General features: G+C 39.1%; 1 protein-coding gene across 2 annotated transcripts in view; it reads right to left on the bottom strand.

Annotated features, from left to right (window-relative positions):
- Window positions 1-5,388: 5,388 nt before the first annotated feature.
- MLLT3 (MLLT3 super elongation complex subunit) overlaps window positions 5,389-21,596 on the bottom strand; it is a 284,574-nt gene continuing 268,366 nt past the window's right edge. For both annotated transcript variants that reach the window (XM_055294120.2, XM_055294121.2), the window contains exons 9-11: window positions 17,986-18,057; window positions 16,702-16,773; window positions 5,389-9,752 (exon numbers count right to left, since the gene is read on the bottom strand). In XM_055294120.2, coding sequence (XP_055150095.1) covers window positions 9,621-9,752; window positions 16,702-16,773; window positions 17,986-18,057 — 276 coding nt within the window. In that variant the 3' untranslated portion in view covers window positions 5,389-9,620. The remainder of the gene's footprint in view (window positions 9,753-16,701; window positions 16,774-17,985; window positions 18,058-21,596) is intronic.

The following is a 21,596-nucleotide window of genomic DNA, read 5'->3' as shown; positions in this document are numbered from 1 at the left end:
AACCAAAGTTTGGGAAAGTATGTTGTTTTAAGGTTATATGGCTAGGAGTGACAGACCCAGCATTCAAAACCAAACCTTTCTGCCTCTAATGTTATACTGCCTTTAATATAGCAGCAGAATAAGACATACTTTTAAGGAAAGAGGCAGCAGAGAATTGGCATCAAGGTAGCAACTTACTTGCAAGCCAAGGAAGATATTTATTTACAGACATTTATTTCATTGGTTCATCATTTTTTGAGCATTTGGTCTATGCTAGGAATTGTGCCCATACAACTTGGAATCACCAAAATATCAAAGGGTATCAGGTAGTAGGACTTGGAGACGGAGTGAAAACCTACAAAATTCCAGAACATGCTCTAACAGGGAGAGGACCTGCCAGCTGAGCAATTCCACCAGGACATGGCAGCAGCAGCCAGAATGACTTGGCAGGTGACAATGAAGAGGTAGCATCTCAAAGGTGTCAAGTTTGAGGAAAACAAACACAATCTCAACATGCAACAGGCTCAGGAAATGGGGCCAGAGACCCCAAATATGGAATGCGCCCTTCTTGCATGCAGGACTGATGTTCAATACCGGCCTATTTACCTATTCAACTGATAGGCTAACACAAGGGCGGGGGTGAGGAAGGAAGGGCTGGCTTGGAGGCCACATCAACTGCAAAGCCTCTTCAGCAACACTGATAACGCCCTTTAAACCCTGGATCCTGTGGGCCTACCCTTATTCTGAGGGAGATACTCAATTGTTACCACAAAGCAGCAGCTGTCAAGGTTCAGAACACAATATCCCAAAATATGGCACCTTGGCATACTGAGTATTTTAAACTGAAGGAAACTCACAAAACTCAGAAGCAGAAAGAGCACTCTTTTCCCCACATTTCTCCCATGAAGATTGGTCATTTAAAAAATTTTCTGTGCTGGGCGTGGTGGCTCATGCTTGTAATCCCAGCACTTTGGGAGGCCAAGGCAGGTGGATCACCTGAGGTCAGGAGTTCAAACCAGCCTGGCCAACATGGTGAAACCCCGTCTCTACTAAAAATACAAAAAATTAGCCAGGCATGGTGGCAGACGCCTGTAATCCCAGCTACTCAGGAGGTAGAGGCAGGAGAATCACTTGAATCTGGGAGGCGGAGGTTGAGGCAGGAGAATCACTTGAATCTGGGAGGCGGAGGTTGCTGTGAGCCAAGATCAGGCCATTGCACTCCAGTCTGGTCAACAAGGCGAGAGTCCTTCTCAAAAATTTCTGACTTACCTCACCTGAAAGGAGGTCAAAAAGATCCTCATTCCAAAGGAGTCCTGCCCTCTACCCTGAGGCCAGAGGAGTCTGAACAATCAGGCCTTGCTAAGTGCCCCCAGTTTATTACCATTAGGTCATACCGCCTTTATGGATACTTCCATATGACTGTCCATTCTTCATCGAAGTTAAGCATAAAAACGGAGCTTCCTCTGGGTCTCTTGGACCTTCATTTCTAACGGCTCCCATGTCACATAAAACTGGTTGAATCTGCTCTTCTTCTCTCTTGTTAATCTATTTTTAATGTAGGGGTGTCAGCCATGAACCTTGCAATGGGTGAAGAAAGATATTTTTTCTACCCTACACAGCCCAACCAAACCATATGCATCATAAGTGTGTATAATAAACGTGATGGAAAGAGAAATCTGAAGGTATACATTCAGTTACACATGTCCCAAAGTGTTTTCCTCGAAACTACAGTGACCACATGCCCTTATTTGCCAAAGACAGCTTTGATTTATTCATGTTGTCCTGGGATGATTATTAATAGTGTCCCATTTCCTTCTCAAAAATGTTCCACTTTGCCAGATCTGGTGGTATGGACCTGTAGTCCCAACTACTTCTGAGACCAAGGCGGGAGGTCCACTTAAGCCTAGGAGTTCAAGGCCATAGCATGTTATGACGTGCCTGTGAATAGCTACTGCACTACAGCCCTGGCAGCATAGGGAAATCCTGTATCTAAAATAAAAAAAAAAAATTCCAGTTTGGCCAAAAAGATACATGGCTAGCTAATCCAGAAAACCACTTCTAGAGATAGTAATAGCTGTGTTGTCCTTCTCTGAAACTGTGCTACCCAAACTATGTTATAAACCTTGAAGAATGAAATACAGTTTAAAAACTATTTTGAGGCCGGGCGCGGTGGCTCAGGCCTGTAATCCCAGCACTTTGGGAGGCCGAGGCGGGCGGATTATGAGGTCAAGAGATCGAGACCATCCTGGCTAACATGGTGAAACCCCGTCTCTACTAAAAATACAACAAAAAATTAGCCAGGCGTGGTGGCGGACGCCTGTAGTCCCAGCTACTTGGGAGGCTGAGGCAGGAGAATGGCGTGAACCCGGGAGGCAGGGCTTGCAGTGAGCCGAGATCGCGCCACTGCACTCCAGCCTGGGTGATAGAGCGAGACTCCATCTCATAAAAAAACAATAAAATAAAATAAAAACTATTTTGATAAAGAAACATTATTTTAAATGCCAAACAGCTGTTATTATCTTGCATAACTACTATTGTGTTACATACTGTTTGGGAAATATTGCATTAAATAAAGTTAAACAAGTTTGACTATTGGTAGAACACGTGGCTTTCCAAGATTTAATATTTTAGCATGTCATGAATTGCCAAGAGGGTCATATACTGGGCAATTTTTCCAAACTTAAATGCAAAACCATTTCTCATTAAATGTCAAAAGAGGTTCATGTTCCACAAAATGCTCTCACATTTTCATTTGATAAATACAGGTGTCTCTTATGTCTTGGACTTGTTCTAGGTCCTGGAATCAGCAGTGAACAAAACAAACTTCTTGCCCTCAGGTGTTTCTGTTCTAGTGGGGGAGACAGGTAATAAACATAGAAACAAATAAATATTGTAATTTGGAAAACAATGATTTATCTCCCAATTGATTCAAAGTCAAAAATCCCGACATCTAACAATTGTGAGGGATATTCATGAAGCAGCCTGTCTTCAGATGTGAGTTGGCAATAATTTGTGTCTCTCAAAAGCCATCGCTGGGCATCGTGTTTCCTGAATAAAAGAAGCTTCCCTTAACAAGTCTCCCCCTTTGAATGGAGTGTGCTTCATTTGGCATTCTCAGTATAAATGTGCTTTTGGGGGAGTCCACCTTTATTTGGATTGCTTGTGGACCGTATTCATATGTACCTTTAATTTAATGCTATTTCCTGTCCTAGCTAGACTGAGGTGTTACTTAAAACAGCGTCCCTTTCAAAAGAGATGTTAATAGGTGCTTAGCACCCAGGGAATACATTCCGACAAATGAAGAGTTATACATTCTATGCCACACATCCCATTCCTAGGGCTGGGGCGGCGAGAGACAAGAAGGTTCTTACACACACACACACACACACACACACATACACACACACTCCTACCCTCTGATTGGTTCTGTGCAGAATAGAGACTCACATTTAAATGAATAAGCCAAGCCAAGTTAAAACTTTCCATCCTGGAACAAAGCAAAAGGAAAGCCTCTTTATGTTGCAGGGACTATAGATGCCACGGGCTGAGCCTGTCCCAAAGCTTCCCTCCACTGCTCAAAAACTAAGCCATCTTGCTGCGTTTAGCACTTCTCACCAGACCACCCACCCAGACACGGATACACAAACCACATGTGTGAGGAATGCTGTTCGGCTAGCAAATCAGTATCAGTATTTCAACCTTATTACTTGCACAGACGGCCCTTTTAGTGCGACTCATTTGTTTTATCTTTTCAATAGCTTTGATTATTTTCTTTTAATGGCCTGGATTTATCCTTTTCTACCCTTTTGAAGCTTCAGAACTCTGTGGTGGGGACTGCATGGGGTGGGAGACATGATTACATGATTAAGGGGAAAATGAGCAAATAACTTTGTCTTTACTCACCATCTATCTCCCACTCCTTGTGGGCACCTCCTATTCCATGCGGATTGCCCAGTGCCCTAGTAGTCACCCTGAATTGTTATAAAAGTGGACTCAAGGAGCCTTCTCATTCAGGTGGTAGACTATTTGTGCTTTTATTTAAGAGCCATAGGGCCCAGTTAGCATTATCAGAGCGTTTTCTGGTTTGTGCCGTATATTTCTCTCACTAGCTCCTAGGGACCACAGTGGTTACCCTTCTTTAATTAAGGGGAAATTAAGACCAAGAGGCTAAGCTGAGAGCCAAAGGCAATTTAACAACCTCTGGAAAAAATTGGAAACGCCTCTACAGAAGGGGACCGCATAAACAGGAAGGTATGGATACTATTACCTGGCAGAGAAAGAGGAAGCTTTGAAATGTGCTCCGTGTTTTCTATTTGGGTGGTATCCCTGGCAAGAAACCAATAAAATACCCTTAGTTGCTCCACTAATTAGAATAAAACAAGACCACTAGTTTTGGAGACTTATTTCCCTGACTTAGCAACCAGAGAGGTCTGGGGGTCAGGCTTGGTTATCTGTCATCTCTCTCCAGGTTTCCTTGCATATCGAAATGGGGCCATAAATTGGAGAGACAGGGAACAAATTATTGGGGAAAACCACGTGGTGCAGTGCACCCCTGGGTGAGTGTGCTTCAGCAGGGCCTGGGGCTGATCTTGACCTTTTCTATACACTGGAGGTGTGAGGCCATTATTTTAAATAAAAATGAGTATCTATGCCACAACAAGGGAACAGATTAGTCCAATCCAAATATGGTCATTAGAAAGTTCTACTGCCACCCCAACCCATCTGGGACTGATGCTTCCACGCCTAAAATCAGTTTCGGGTTGATACAAAGCAGTCCCCCCTAATCCCCTAAATGGCTTGTCAGCCTGAATGAAGATAAAGTCAGTTTCTCAAATTTGATGTAAACTCTTTACTATTAAGTAAGAGCATCACACCCAATGCCTTGGTTATTTACCAAACTGAATGTATTTTATTCTCTTTGTTGTAGTAGTTGTTCTTCTTCCTGTCTAATCAAGGTAGCAGTTCCTGCTGTGAAAGTAAATGCAGGGACTTTGTAAGATTGACTCTCTCTGGCTATAGCACATTGTTTCTGAACAAAACCCTCCAAAGAAATAGGGGAGAAAGAAAAAATATCATGTATACATAGCCCAGTTTATGCCAAGAATGTATCCCACCACTTCTTGTTCCAATCTTTGCAGAGCTTTAAAAAAATTGTATATATACTGGCTTTAGGACACAGAAGATGGTGTTAGACATGAGGGACTCCTAAAATGAATGAGGCATGGACTCTCTGCCTTCAGCTGGTTTTGGACACATTGTCCTTTCTCTGGATGCCCCAGATCTCCCCCTCTGTTCTTCTTTAGAAACAGCATCACTTCTTGAGAAAAGGCTAGGGGCTAATTTTTCCTGTATGGAAAAAAAAGCCAAACTTTGGTCAAATGACTCTTAGCAAATCAGTACAATTATACATTTTTAAAATGGTGCTGAAACAGATTATATGAGTTTAAGTAAAACACCTATTTCTATCAATCTGTACTTACATTTCAACATGGATTTTAGAGAAGGGAAATACATCTTACAGTGTGCCTTGAATTCACACAAAAGCATGTACACATACACAATGTATCTTTCAACATAACTACACATACACAGTCCATTAAAAAGATACTGACAGATTTATAAAATGTATTGGCCTTGCACTGTTAATCTCAATAATACATTTTCACGTAATTTATTTTTGCACTGCATGGTAGCTCTGGCCACCATTAAGGATCTGTCAGCATTTCCATCGTAACTCTATTTTCAGAATACTGGAGTACAAGTGCCAAAATACATATTTACAGTTTACAGACAGCAGTGGCTTTGTCTTCCTTTTAAATTGACTTCTTCAATGCATCTTTACAAGGAATATTCAGGGATGGCAGTGCCTACATAATAAAAAGCATCATATAAAACAAAAGAGGTCAAAAGACATAGACTTCCAGCCCGAGACTAAACTAAACCATGGGAATTGACTCCTTAACATTCACTGCAGCTGTAGTAGTCTCTACATCATAGTCATAATTTTAGAGCAACAGTCCGAAGCAAGATTACTCTGATAATATATATGTATATATATATGTATATATAAATATAGGAGCAGTACATAGTATTAGTACACGAAACGCTAAAGGTGGAAAGTAATAAGCATACAGCAAATTACTCCAGAGCAGATCACTTCTACAGTGACAAAAATAAACACGAGCCACCAAACAGACACTGACCGTTTCCAACACTGGACATCCAACTGCATTAAGTAGGCAGAGTTAAAACATTTAAGAGTAAAGTCTCTCTTAAACAAGTATATTAACTACATTTGTGGAGCTTGAAGTCATAAATGGGATGTTACACAGGCCTAAAATTCTTTCTTCTCTTTTTTTTAAAGATTAGGTGGGCCTGTGAAAGATATCAGAAAAAAAAAAAAAATTTTTTTTTGAAGAAACCTTCTAGTGGAAGAAAACCAGTATTATTGGCTCTTTCCACCAAAAGGTGAATATTCAGATTAGAGAGATTTGCCTAGCAATTTAAAATGTTTAAGACGCTCTCTTATATTTTTTCCTGATCTGAAGTTTTTATAGTCTTCTCTAACCTTGACACTATATGAACGCATATATAGACATACCTATTTGTCTGTATTAAGATTGAGAGAGAGGCAGATTATGGTGAGGATCGTGAAATAACTGCAAAATATTGTTGCTAACATGACTGCTACATCTGAAGACAGAAGGACCCCCAAACCCACCAGCACACACCCTGCTGCAAAACCAGAGGCAACAGCTAAGTTATAAGGGGGTAGAGGGGCACGAGCTCTGTACATAGATTTTTTCCCCGGGCTAATCACTGAGGAAAAATTTTTTTAAAGTTTATCATACTCTGGCTGGTTCAAACCATATTCACATTTACCCAATTAATTTTATTTGAAACATCTATTTATATATGTACACCAAAGAAATTAAACCCTGCCATTTTCCCTTTGTGCTTAAGAAACCAGAGCCACTGTTAGGGTACTCACATGTCAAAGATACTCTTAACAGGCTTCAAAGTTGGGCGTATATAAATGTGACAGAACTGAAGGGGTTACTTTAAGAGAGGTATTATAACTACTTGAAATTAATTCAAAGGGATCTTTTTATTTCTGTATTTAGAAATTAGATGAGAGCAAGATTACCACTTCAAAAAAAAAAAAACGTAACTCTCACTCTTAATTTTGTGAAAAACTTATTTTGCTATCTTGATGAGTAGAAGATGGATACGTTTTTCTGAATTTTATCAATTTAGAAACTTACATTTTAGGATATTCTGAAGAAATTAACTTTATTATCTAATTTTCAAGTCTAAAGTTTATCATATAATAGCTGCCCTTCTTATCATTCTTTTTGTTTGGTCATTTCTTATCTTAACCTAGTTTCTTGGTTAGTAACTTAAGGGAAAAAAATTTTACATTGGCAAATCATATTTTTTGCCCAATTTAGTTACAGAAATAAAAATGGCCCAAACTACATATATACGTTTCTAGTTAAACTACACAGATATATTAAACCACATAAACTTCTGGCTTGACCAGAATATGTGAGTTAGCAGTTAGAAATTTTAAAATATTTTAAAAATTTGCAACATTTCCATATAAACATTACCCTCCCCTTCCAGCTATAAAGTTAAAAACAAAACACAACTGAAACCACACAATTCATCAATCACCTAATGTCCAAAATGACTCAAAGTTTCTCTGCACGTCGAGAAGTGGACAATACAACAAATGCTTCAAGTACGGTTCATGCCAATCATCATTAAGAATCATAACATTATTGAGAAAGTACACTTGTCCTCTGGGAGGACGCTTCAGAGAAATAATTTACAAGGAGCATGGCTGTATTATAATTTTTTAAAGGAAAAATAGTTTCTTTGGATAGAAAGAAACAGTGTAAAAAATCCCCTTTTTAAAATGCAGAAATAACTCCATTATCAATCTGCATTTATATAAGTGCCCAAAAGAATGGGTCTGGAAAGACCATTTTCTGTACAGACACTAGTTAATCTCTGTATGAAAAGACAGCATCTGGCATGGGAACAAACAAGGGAGATACTGGTCTATTAGCACACATAGAGACTTTCTTAAGGCTGATCCAGTGACGAACCTTTGGATCCAGAAGTATTTCTTCATTTCTCTTCTTTTCAGCTGAATTTCTAGTAAAAACTTTAAAGATGAGCTGTTCTTACTTTTCATTTCTCCACTTATGGAGAAGATGGAATAATGACACCAAAAGTACTTTGGTTTTTTTCTTTTAAAAATAATTTGCTTTCTTTTGCATGCCACAGGACAGATTTCTAGTTTCAAAACAAGGGTACAACAAGAACAAAAAAATCCCCCCATCCCCAACCGTCTTTCACCAATACAAGAAATCCTTCTGGAAATATTAGCAAGCGACTAAACAAGTATTGAACCACTGAATCTACAAGTTAATACATAATCTGTTATGGCAGAATAACCAAGAATTTTCCCCCGAAGAAAGATTTTAATTTTTTCAAATATAAAAGTGTCTAAGAGAATCATATGTGAACAAACAAAAATCTCTGATTCCAGATTTTTAGGATAAAGATGAGTAACACACTGGCAGCTGAAGAAAGCTGGAAACTCTTACTAATAAATAGATCCAAATGAAGAATCTCTACAACAGTTTTTTGTTTTTTTTTTAGAAAACAGGACCAGAATTCTTTTTTTTTTAAATGATGATCCTGTGGAATGCCTTTACTTCCATATTCACCTAATATTATAACAGTAAAACAGACACAAGAATGTTGATGACAGCTCAACAATGCTGGATTCAGGACATTTACAGGTACACTTTTGTTCAAAAGTCCTACAAGTTTATTGACTAAGGCTAGACAGCAATTCGTATGATCCTATTTGGTGCATTTTCTACCATGGTCCAAGATCATTACATGGATACAGCCAAGGACTGGGCCCCAACTTTCAGGAAAAAGACCACAAAGAAGAAAATCAAGGTGGCTATTTGGTCCCCCCAGTTGATAATCTGTGTCCTGGAACTGGAAAAACAAAAGGTGGAAAATACAGACTGCAACGAGTTAAAGGACTTGGAAAAAGTTGGTGGAAAGTGGCACGGTATACGAGTAAGGTCACTGGGCTTGGGATGGCAAGGGTGCTGCATTGAAAGAGCATCCACGGGACCAAGTACTTATAATGTCTGATGGTGTCATTCCCTCAACGACTTAGAATATCTGTATGAGATAATAAATAGATCAGTTATGTAATAAGGCAGTGTGTTGAATATGCATTCGTCCTGTGGAATGAACCACCACAGAGAGATACATGATACCATACACATTCTTTGAGTTTTCTTGTGTTGTGTTTGATTTGTTTGTTTTCAAGGCTATCCAGGCTAACTCTTCCCGGGGATTTCCTTGGAGAGAAGAGTGGTCCGCTGAGGCTGGTTTGCTTTAACCTCTCCTTTATCAAGAGATGATGACTGGCTTTAAAGAAAAATAAAGCTGAAGGTTGTTTGATTTTTATTTTTTCCCTTTTGGTTGCATCATTTTGAGTGTTTTCATATAAACAACAACAACAAAAAATCACAACCAAAAAAAAAAAAAACCAAAAAAAAAAAAAAACACAATAGTTCTTGATGCATCCAGTTGTTATATCCTCAGGATGTTCCAGATGTTTCCAGGTAACTCTGTAGTTTACGGACTGTGGTTTTGTCCAGCGAGCAAAGATCAAAATCAAATGTTGTGTTTGTGATATGAAAGTGTCCAGTTTCTTCTATAAGGTTCACGATCTAGAGGAGTGAAGAAGAGAAAGTTTGGGCAATACGCGGCAAACATCAAAAGGCAAAGAGAGAGTTAATGGAGGGGCAATCAAATATGGAATCCAGTGATAAATATTCGTATTTATAGCAACAAGGTCCCATACCATGAATAGCATTAAACTGTCTCAGTCAACTTGATAAGTCAAAGGTATATTAAGCCTTAGAAATTCCCAGTGAGAACCTGTCTTGCTTTTCATACCCTTTAAACTGATTCCTGCTTTCAAGTCATGAACAGAATATTTAACTGTGAGTGAGCAGTTAGGGGGAGATAACATTTCAAGACCCCTTTAAAAATTAGTTACTGACTCAACAGACAGTGATTATACTTAATAGACATAAGAAAAATCCAGCCGAGAAACAACAAAACTACTTTTACTTAAGTACAAACACACACACACACACACACACACACACACACACACACACACCCCTATATAAAATCATTTTCCTTTATCATTATATAATTGTTAATAATTTGGAAAATACAGGAACTCACAAAAAAAAAAAAAAAGAAAGAAACTGTCTACAATCCCACCCCCTTAATAGGTAGTGACCAGAAGGGGCTCAAGGGAGCCTTCCAGAGTACTGGAACCGTTTTGTTGTTTGACTTGGGTGCTGGTTACATAAGATGTTGTCACTTGGTGAAAACGCATGTACCTGAATGCTTTGTTATACTTTAACATAAAAATAAAAACATATTTATTACTTTTAGTTGTGTTCACTTGATTCCCCTGAATATTTGGGGGAGATTTTAAATATTTAAGGTATTCAATTAAATAGAAATATTATCTGGAAAAAGAAAGGATGCCTTTGTCTTGTCATTTGGAATAGTTATGCCTCATTTCTTCTTGTATTGGCTCCAACTTTCAGAAAACTGTTAAATGACAGAGGTGACGGTTACTATTACTCTTGCCCTGGCTTTCAGGAGAACACTTCTGAAGTCTCAACATTAAGAATGAAGTTGATGATTGGTTTGAGAGATTCTTTTATCATGTAAAAGTATCCTTCCATTCCTATTCTACTAATAATGCTGTATCTGGGCAGTGTGTTGGGGATAACGTTTTTTGGGGGAGGAAGCAAAGTTAATATGAGGGTAATAAAAAAAAATTTGCACAGAGTCAACAGCTGGCAAACTTCCACCTGATTTGAGTTGTCTGTTATTCTCTATCACTTACCTCTGATTCTCTTTAGGTCAATAATCTTAAAAAAGAGAATAATTTTAATTATTGAGCCTACCATTTATTTAATGAAGTTTTAGATTACCTAATGCCATGTTGAGTAACAGCAGAACTGAAACTTTTTTTTTTTTTTTTTTTTTTTGAGACAGAGTCTCGCTCTTTCACCCAGGCTGGAGTGCAGTGGCGCGATCTCGGTTCACTGCAGGCTCCGCACCCCCGGGGTTCACGCCATTCTCCTGCCTCAGCCTCCCGCCTAGCTGGGGCTACAGGCTCGCCCAGCTAATTTTTTGTATTTTTAGTAGAGACGGGGTTTCACCGTGTTAGCCAGGATAGTCTCGATCTCCTGACCTCATGATCCGCCTGCATCGGCCTCCCAAAGTGCTGGGATTACAGGCGTGAGCCACCGCGCCCAGCCAGAACTGAAACTTTTAACATTCTCTTCTTACAATTAGCTTTCTTTTAAAAAATACAGTAAATTTGTGAACTACTCCCTATAGGTCAGTGGTTCTTAATAGAAAATGTGCTCCCCATTCCTGACCTATTATTTGACTTTCACAGAAGCATAATGACACATTAACTCTCAATCCAATTAACTGCTCAAGTCCAGATTGAGCTGTTATTGTCTTACCCAATCTCTGGAACTATTTTTTAGGGGTATAACTACAGCCTTAATATTAAAACAAGCTACTCTCATAGTGGAAGCAATGACAGATGCTACAAACTAACTCCCTAATATTGATTTATTCCTTTTTTAATTTTTTTTTATTAATGGAAGGCCGATTTTCTGAGAGCTGCCCAACTACAATGCTTGCCTCCCCAGACCTACTTGCAGCACTTGTCAGATGCTGCTATTTACAATCTATTTGTCAGAACTCACTGTTTTCAGGAATATTTTTGAAAAGGGTATGGACAATGGGTATGCATCTTTTGCCTTCTTTCCTTCTTCCTGTGTGCAATGGGAATGCAGTGCTTGGAAGTGCGGCAGCTGTCTTCCCATTAAGAAGACGAATACAACATACGAAAGATGGAAGAAAAGAAAGACAAGGAGTCTGTGTCATCAGTGGCATCTTTTAAGCCACTACCTCGACCACGGATTACTTACCTCCAGGCTTGCTGTTATAGGTGGGGAGGCAGTCAGAAGAAAACCTTACTTGCTTAAACCACTAGACTCAAGGTTCTGTTACATGCACCAAGAAATTCTTAGAAGGGGTGTACCCAATTATGGTTAAAGTGCTACATTTATGTAAAAATGTATCCAACAAGATCTTATTAACACTAAAAGATCTAAAATGGATACTCATTTGTTTTATTAGTTATTAGTAACAGAACTTTCAACAAGTCATCCACACATATCCACATACATACAGAAACACAAACACATAGCTATGCCCACAGAGGCTTTTCATGTCAATCATATACTTACTATATAATTAACATCAACCGAACTAAGACTATGTATTTTCTGGAATAATTTCTTTTTTTGCCATTTTGTGCAAAAATACTATGGATCTAGTGAAAATGTGTAAATTTCAGGATGGAAACAAGTAGTCTCTTTAGAGCTATTATAATTTCAAATTTATACAATGGAGGCAAATAACAAGCTGACCAGAATTTGACTCCTTTCCTCAGCCAGCTGCCCAGTAGGTAATTGACAAAGCATTCAGAATAGAGTTCTGGATTTAGCATATCAAGTTCTGACTCTGCTCACTTTTTCAATGGTATTAGACAGAACATCATAACCTTTGAGCCTCAGTTTCCTCATCCGGAAAATGGGAGTAATGCTACCCGTTCTACTTGTACAAGTTTGGGCAGATGATCAAGTAAGATATCATAAATAAAGCTTCTTATAAATGGTAAATTGCTACCTAAGTCAGGATAACATGATTATGATTACCTTATAAACTGATCCTTAATTATCTGGGAGGTAACTAAACTGCACATGAATTATAGACGTGATGCTTTTTCCTCCCGCCCCCAATGAGTGTTAGCCATTTCATTAGCACTAAAATAAATGAGGCAAGAAAATGCAGAAACTAAAACTCAGAAAGGCCGGCTTGAATAAAAAAAAATTGTAACTCATTCTTTTAAGAAAACAGTTTTCCATGACCCAATATAGTTGTTCCCTAATTATTTAACAGCAAATAGAAAACTGGGCAATAAAAAATCCCTTCTAGAAAAAAAGCCACTTAATTTTAAGGCATATAAACACTTTTGCCCACTAGAAACTTCAGCCCGGGCATTTCTCATGTATTGTGCTATCTTGCAGATCTCCAGTACTTTCATCACCACCCCCTACCTCCTCTATCACCATGTTGTGCCCGGCCTGCAGCCACACATGCACAACAATATAAAAGGGATCTGATAAATCTAACTAAATGAGCCCCACATTTTTATGGGAGCCCATAAGAATACATCAAGGTAGATGCAGAGAAACAGCCTTAATGTAGTAGCAGTGGCAGCAGCTGGGGAGTTGGGAATTATTTGCAAAAGGGAACGGCATTAATGATTTGAATTATTAGAGCATGTGCCCACATCCTCATTTAAGTAAGGGCTCCATAAAGAAAAATAAGTGTGCATTGCTTTCCAGGAATCCTGATAGTTAGAACATCAGAAACAACACTAACATGCTTTATTCCATTGACACAGGCCACAAAGCCTGAACACACCCCATGAGTGCCGAAGAACTCCACTCTGCCTTTCTACAGGAATACCCTCTTTGCTGATGCAGTGTGGCTTGACCTTGATGTCATTATTCTGCATCATAGTGCAATAATTAATGTCTGTCCAAAATAATAATAATAGTAGATAGAGTGACTGCAGATAAGAAAAACAGGCAACCGGGTACATATGGGTAGTGGAAAAGGAAGAGTGTGTAAACTGCTTAACTCATTCTTCAGATGATGGTTGTTGTGAAAACATTGATGATGGATTATTTCCTGCCACATCAGCCTTTCAAGCGGTACTGCGCAGGCTGTTGGACGTCTCATTTTGTTTTAAACAGGGTAAGATCCACTTGTCAGATCTGTGGCTCCCTTCCCCAATTTTTAATTATAAAAAGGTAAATGCATTGATTTTAGTCTGATTATAGTTTCAAAAACCAGGGTTCTTTCCATATGAAGCAGCCTGTTCGCTGTGTGGGGAGTAATGAAAAGGCTTTACTTTAACTGCTTCTCTATGGAGTAGAGCCAGGTCCAGGATAACATAGGTCTTCCCATAGAATGGCCTCTACTATGGTCTGGAAAGCACGGACAACCACCACATAAAAATGTGTGCCCTACCCTTGGTTAAGGGGTAGCCCATCAGGCTCTAATCTACAAGGGGTGCTGAGATATGACAAGTAATTTCCCAGGATGGAGAACATCATTTTCAGCAGAACACTTCTCAGGGAGGGTTCTCTGGGTTCTTAGAAGGCATACTCTAATACGCCACGGATTCCCCATTCCCTGCAGACAATTCGAAAAAAATGATGGCTGGCTTCTAAATTGCTAAACCACCCTCTAAGGAAACCTAGTTTCCCACAGAGGTTTCTTCCCCCAGACATGGATGCAAATCCAGGCTTAGAGCTGAATTGCTGGGGAGGTTAGATGTGTTCAATCTCACTTTCCAAATAAATGTGGAACATGTGGTTTAAAGAGGAATCAAATTATTCATCAGTCCTAGGTAATCACTTCTCTTGGTTTGACTGTGTCTACTCTACTGTATTTATACCCTTTGAAAAAGTGGCTTAGGAACACAGGCTCCTTGATCCAATGCTGCCTGTTCATTAAACTAGCTGCCGAGTGCCAGGACTGCATGCCCCCAGAGTAAAACAAAGCTATTAACCGCTTTTTGTGAGCCAAATAAAATCGTCAGGCCAGATTTTTGGATAGGATGCATTTAACAGGAAAGGACCTAGATGTGATCCCGTGCCCACCAGAAATTCTGCTTCAGGTGTTCAAGTCTGCAGGGCAGAGAATACGTAGACATCGTGGAATGCATTCCATGAGATGAGCAGCCCTCAAGGTGGAGAATAACATTAGTCCTCAATAGTGCTATGTTTTACAAAAGGAATTAATTAAGCAGTAAACCGTGACAGGACATGCATCATGGTATCATAATCACAAGCCTCAGCTGCATTACAAGGCAAAAGGCCAAAGACTGAGAGCTTTCAACCGGCCTGGGAATGCAATTAGGGTGAAATGCTGTGTGCCCTGGAGTGCCTTTATGCCAGGTTAAAAATTCATAGATATTACTCTCTCCCTCTAGAATACTAAAATAATCCACTTGGATGGAGTTCTCCAGTAAGCCACCTTTCTTCACAATTCTTATAAGGTCAAAATAAAGGACAACATTAAATTGGGAATGCCAATGACACCACAAGGTAAGATCTGCCCAATGGCCTAGTATCCTTGACTCACTGGCAGGGCTTTCTTTGTGAAGATGTCCCAACCCTGCACAAACATCTGTCCCAGCCCCTCCTATGAGACTTACTCTTTGGGCCCAGCTTGGGCATTAATAGCTTTATTGGACAATTGCTCCACAGTGGTTCAGAGCTGGTGTTTGGGAAGAGACGAGAAAGATCATGCAATAGATCTGCAATCAGCATTATGCCAGCCCCAAATATTTGGAAAATGACAGGCAAAACAACGTTCGGTTCTTCAAAAGAGGCCTAAGAAGAATATTAGCAAAGTACCAGACTACCACTTATGGTAGGCCACTCAAGTCCTGCTTCCTTACCCATACTAACTAAAAAGAAACTGCAAGAAATGCAACCTATCTGCAATTAAGAATCATACGTCTGTAGTCTTTTGTTCAAATCTAAAACTCTATAAGGGTTAAAAAGCTTATCAGGCCAGTCAGGAAACTTGGCAAGTTTGAGAGTACATATTTATAGATGTAAGCAAAAATGTACACAGAATATAAATGTGACCACCAGCCATTAAATGTTAAAAAAAAAAAAAAAACCCACACACAGCTGGGGTAGATTAAGTACTAACGTCAAGTCATTTGAAAGTAACAAAAAAAAAAAAAGAAAAAAAAAAAGAAAAAAATTCAAACAGCGAAACAATCTACACGTCTGCCCTGGAATTTAGAACACACATTCTTCTCTTTGGGTGTTAAAAAAAATTACCAATAGCTGCTGGTAATGCAACAGAGGCATACGTCATTAACTGGATGAAAATGAAAAACCATCCTTCTTATCTTCTCAAAACATCAAATTATACTAATAGAAGTTTCCCCACTGTACAAGTATTCCACTACAAGTATTCCACATAATAATAGAATGTATGTTGTACAAGATAAGGGAAATGAAGAAAATATTTATTTTCCTTAGAATATCATTGGCAAAGGTTACTAAATTGAATCACAAATGTTTACAACATTTGATTCAAATTCTTATCACTGTTTTCCCATGAAACCAGAAGCCTGGCCCCAAAGGTTTTTGCATTTCTACTGTCCCCTCCCTGAGCCCACAATAAACCAGCCATCTGAGGGATCACTACAATCCAGAATCACTTCCCAAATTGCCCAGTTCTCACCATCCACTGCACTAGAGGAGGGAGAACAGTTGCCATCGAGCTCCAGAGCAGACTTCTACGTGGCCTCAGAAATGAGAACCCTTCCCAAATACGTCTACAGGTCGCATTCGCCAGGTTCTGATAGCGTGGGGCCGCAGTGGCCTCCAGGTGCTATCACACTACTACAGGACAAACCAAGTCTTGAAGTTTCTGGAAAGGGTTGTGCTAAAAAGCATTTCTCACCTGCTGCAGAATGTGTCTTTCCCTCAGCGTCATTAACCTTCTGTGAAGCTCTACCAGTTCATCTAGGTATGCCTGAAAGAGAAGAATGTCCCCCAAAAGGACAAGCACTTTAAGAAGCAGTTCAAAAATAAATGAATATGTAAGTAACAACACACAGGCAGCAGCAGTTGGAGGTTTCTCATTATACCACTCTAGCCCAGGCTGTGTGCACTCAGTGCCCAAAGGCCTCTGCAGACCAAGCCTGCCTCGGACCAGTCATTACCTTTATCACGTCAACTTCAAAAAGGGAGTTGGAGGGAATTCTTGGACTTAATTGCTCTTATGAAGATTCAAGTTAGTAGACTCACTTTCCTCCAACAATATCTCTACAAAAGGTAGGGAAATTAAATGCTAAATTGTGAGTTTAAACATATGAACAAAGGCTACTTTCATTTTTTTTTTCATTCTTGAATCTCAGAAGGTTTCTAAGAGAAAAAAATTCTAAGTTTGAACATGGAAACAACAATGTACATTACCAATTAAGTCAGGGGAATTTTGTGGGGTTTTTCCTGTTTGTTTTGTTTTTGTTTTAAAAAGGCTTCCTGGTCATACCAAACATTGCTAGTAAGCAATGCCAGCAAGTGACAGAAGAACAGAAGAATGTATTATGAAAAACAGGTATCACTATCTAATTATCATCTGATTTGTGAAGAGCTCCTCTGAAAGGGGAGAGGGGGTACCTCTCTTTCCATATGCTCAGACTCACGAGTCTTTGTTAGTGTAACTGCATGGGTGCCCCCAGCACCATTTGCAATAAAGGCAAATGAAAGATTTGTGAAGCATTACAGAGGTCTGCCCTGGCCCTACAAAGCAGAGTTAGGGCTCTGCCCAAACCAGGTAACTTAACCCCACCAGGTCTTGTAGTCAGATTTCAGAAGCATGATGCACACTCTGGGAAAGCACACTGCACTAGCATCAGATGTCTTGCTCATCTACATCTGAGATTCCTTAACATTCTATCTCTACCACAATTCTCTTACTCCCCAATTCAATGTGCCTGAAATCCCTTGGCACTGTAGGCATCATGGCAAATGACAGCATAAGGCCAAGCTTAATACTGAAGATATAAAGAGCACACGGAAAACAAACTACAAAGCACTGGGACGAAATACTCATCATTTGGGCATCTTGGGCACTTTGATGAAGAAAATGAAAGGAGAACCAGCAAGGATGATCAAGGGGAACACAAAGAAACAGAAGGCTTGTCAGTGTTGGAGCCCTCCTAGTAACAGACTGGAAACCTACCTTGTCACATTCACCATTCTTTATTTGCTTATCTGATTTGCTTTGCTTTATTGGACTTTTCACTTCAAGAATCTAGGGATCAAAGAGAATGCTGTGTTAAATTTTATTTCAAGCATCTCTTAGCTAACCAGCCTCATAAACAAAGGCACTCACTGAATGAAAGGTACAATAACATTTACTTTCCAAATGGCATTTCTTTTCTATACATTTTCCTTCTTCTCTCTAATCTTATTTTCCTTGGAAAATGAATTACTTAGATCTGAAATGCTGAGTCAGAGGAGTAGAACTAAAAAAAAAAAAAAAAACCCACACAGTTGATGATAAGGAAATTGATCTAAGCTTCCAAGGCTGCTTCTCTTTTGCGACAACACTTTCACCATATGTATAGCAGCTGAGTTATACTGAGATTATAGTTCCCTCTGGCAAGAATTTTTTTCCTATTCATTCTGCTGTTTCAGCATGACTACTAGTGCTCAGTATGCTAGGGATGATAAAAACAAATACTCAAATGCCCTTTTTAGTACCTAACTTTCACATTCTAAAATTACTCATATGCACAAAACTGATGCAGCTTTGGAAATGAAGATGGCCATGAGTTATACTAGTTGCTCCCCATTTGAGATCCTCCAACTCAAGAAATAAAGAGACAGGACTATCTTCTGTGTTTTAAGAAATGATGTGTTTACCCTTGGTAAAACGCCAAGTGCTTTTCCTTTTATCTGGACTGATTACAACTTAAGTTACGGATAGTTTTACATACTGTATAGAAGCTTTGGTGGGAAGTTATGTTTCTACTTAATAAAAAGGAGAAGCAAATTATTATTTAATAAATGCAGCTGATTTCTTTGACAGCATCTTCAAAACTGAGGATTAAAAGGGAAGTATTTTTAAATGGCCCTCACTTGAAAAAGCTTGAAACCACTAAATTTATAAATGATGAGTGCTTACAAATGTGTATAAACACAAAAAGCAGAGTAATTTGTCTTTTTCATTATAACTCATTATGAAGTGAGTTGTTATAATTGGAGACTAATATTAAAGGAGGAAAATGCCAAATAAAGGGCCTAATTTATCTTAAGAAGTTTTATATTCCTACTGTTCTCTTTACCCATTCTCTGCCCTAACTTAGCAACAGTTCTGTCCACAAGTTTACCACATTCCATAACATAAAGATTTTAAGAACGAGCCCACTTTTAATCTGTAGTGGCAAGAGCACTTATTAGGCTCAGAGGCCCAAGTTCAAGTCCCAGCCTTATTATTTAACATTTTTGGACTGCAAAGGATGAAATGGGAGAGATGAACAAGATAACACCCAGATTCCCATTCAGCTTTAACATTTTTTATTACTAATAAACATTTCACTGGATGAGGACAGGAACATGACATCCTGGAAAAGACCAAATACTCCTGAAGGGGCATATTTTTATTTTAATTGAGAATAATGCACGGGTAAAAAGTGTCCTTCTAACAGTCTTTCCTGAGAATCATGCTTTTTTCATCATTTTTAATATGAAGATAACCAAATGACTAATTTGACCAGGCTAACTTAAAATACAATACTTTGGCAACACAAGTAAATTACTTATTAGCAGAGGGAAGGCAATCGTTTTTAACGTGCTCCACTGTAAAGGAAACCAAATACTCCACTACATTCAGAATTTCCTCCTCCATTGTTGTTGGAAGTGAGACCTCAAGGGAAAAATCAGCGCTGAGACCTAGGAGTAAGTAGGTCAGTAGATGGCACTCCTCGCCAACTCAGATACTGGGCTGGGCATGCAGAGACAATCCGCTGAGATTTCAGGCAAGAAAAAAAGAAAAAAAAAGTGCCTGCCTGCTTGACTTCTGCGTTACAGAACTGAATTTGTTCCCATCATATCCTGCTGCCTCCCACGATCCCCTCCTCCAACTCCTGTACTCTGGGTGTTGAAGTGACTTGAGGACGCTGTATTTGCAATAGAACTTTGCTAACTAGGTTTAGAGAGTTCTGCCACCTTTTCTTCAAAGCAGAAAATAGAACATTTGGACGCTTAAGTCCCACCCCACACATTCCGTAAGTGCTATAGCACAGAAGGCCAAAATACATTGAAATCCTAGTTTCTTTCTTCTGAAGCTGCAGTGGCAGGAACAAAAGCTCCGGGTGTCAGTGACCCGCCTCAAGTTACTGAGTGGCTGCCCAGAGAGGGCTCAGTTAATCTTCCTTCTTTGATCTCTCCCTGCTCCAAAATAAACAGCTTTGTCAAAACCTCATTCTGAGAGAGCTAAGCTCTGCTGAAGACAATTGTTTTATTTATGATCATTTCTTATCTGTAGGGAAACAACTCCAGAATAAAAAAGTACAACACCTTGTCTTCCACAGGCTTATTTTAAACCAGTTTAACTGGATAGACTCTTTTTAATTTCATTCAACATGCCTTGCAGGCTGATAGGTGATTTATGATATTCTGAATATTAACCCGGGTCCAATGGATCACTTCCTTCCTTCAAGTCCTTTCTCCCCTCCCTCCCTGCCAAGCTTCTGGCTAAAAAAGATGTGGTATTTTGTTTTTGTTTGAAATTCACATAAGGGAGGTTTGGAGTGAAAAAACCATCTCTGGTTGAAATGATGCAACACTCTTTATTATTACCTATTAAGTTGTACTGAGAGAAGCAGAGCTACCTAGACTGCCTAGCTACTCCATTTATAGATACAGCAGTCTCTGAAAATAGAAGAATTGTGGTTTAGTAGCACTTTTGTCTTTAATCTGAGAAAATGTCTTGACAAACGTTCAAGATTATATTTTTCTGTATCACTTTATGAAGAATGACAACTCAGTTATTCACAGATGGATTCTCTACTGATAGATCTTTCATGCTAATGACAGTAGCTCCCAACAATACTCAGGTTAATTACTTGCTTGGTTGACGTGAGACTCTATGTTCACTTTTATTCAGTATGAAAATATTTGACTCCATTAGTACTTCCCCTCTTCTCTAGTCCCTGGAAGATTTGAGAAAAGGCAATGGACATTTCAGCTTTGCCTGGTACTTTATCGAACTCAGTGATCATTATCAATTCATAGAGAGAGAACAGGCAAGGAGTACGGAAGAAGGAAACTCAGAGTGTTCCCATTTCGGAGTTAGTCCTTCCAAGTATGTTCTCAACTCTTTATTTATTGTGAAAATTCAGATTCATACTCTTTCTCTATCCCTGTCTCACTCCCCCTACTTTTCTCCCTCCCTCCTGCACACACACACACACACACACACACACACATTCAAATATGACTAAAAAGTCATTCCGGAGTGAAATTTAGTTGATTTTAGATTTTTAAGAAATTTTTACTCTCTTACACCATCAACATAGAGAATTAAGATATACTAGTAATTTTTTTTTTAAGTCCCAGAAGCTTGACTTAAAGGGATAGCATCACACCTGACCCCAGTGCAAGTGATTTGAGGGGCTAGGAAACCAATACCAAACAACGTTTAAGAAACCTTTTCTTGTCCTCTCGGCTCCAAGACATAGCTCTAAGGAGCTAAGCCCTCCTGTGGTATATATAGTTCCTAACCCAGACTAGCTAAAAGTGGAAGCATATGGACTTTCTTACCATGTTTACAGGTGCATGGAGAAA

The sequence above is a fragment of the Symphalangus syndactylus genome, chromosome 9 (genome assembly GCF_028878055.3).
Source record: "Symphalangus syndactylus isolate Jambi chromosome 9, NHGRI_mSymSyn1-v2.1_pri, whole genome shotgun sequence".
Taxonomy (NCBI): domain Eukaryota; kingdom Metazoa; phylum Chordata; class Mammalia; order Primates; family Hylobatidae; genus Symphalangus; species Symphalangus syndactylus.
Note: the sequence above shows the minus strand (reverse complement) of the source record. Positions and strands in the feature narration are given on the sequence as shown.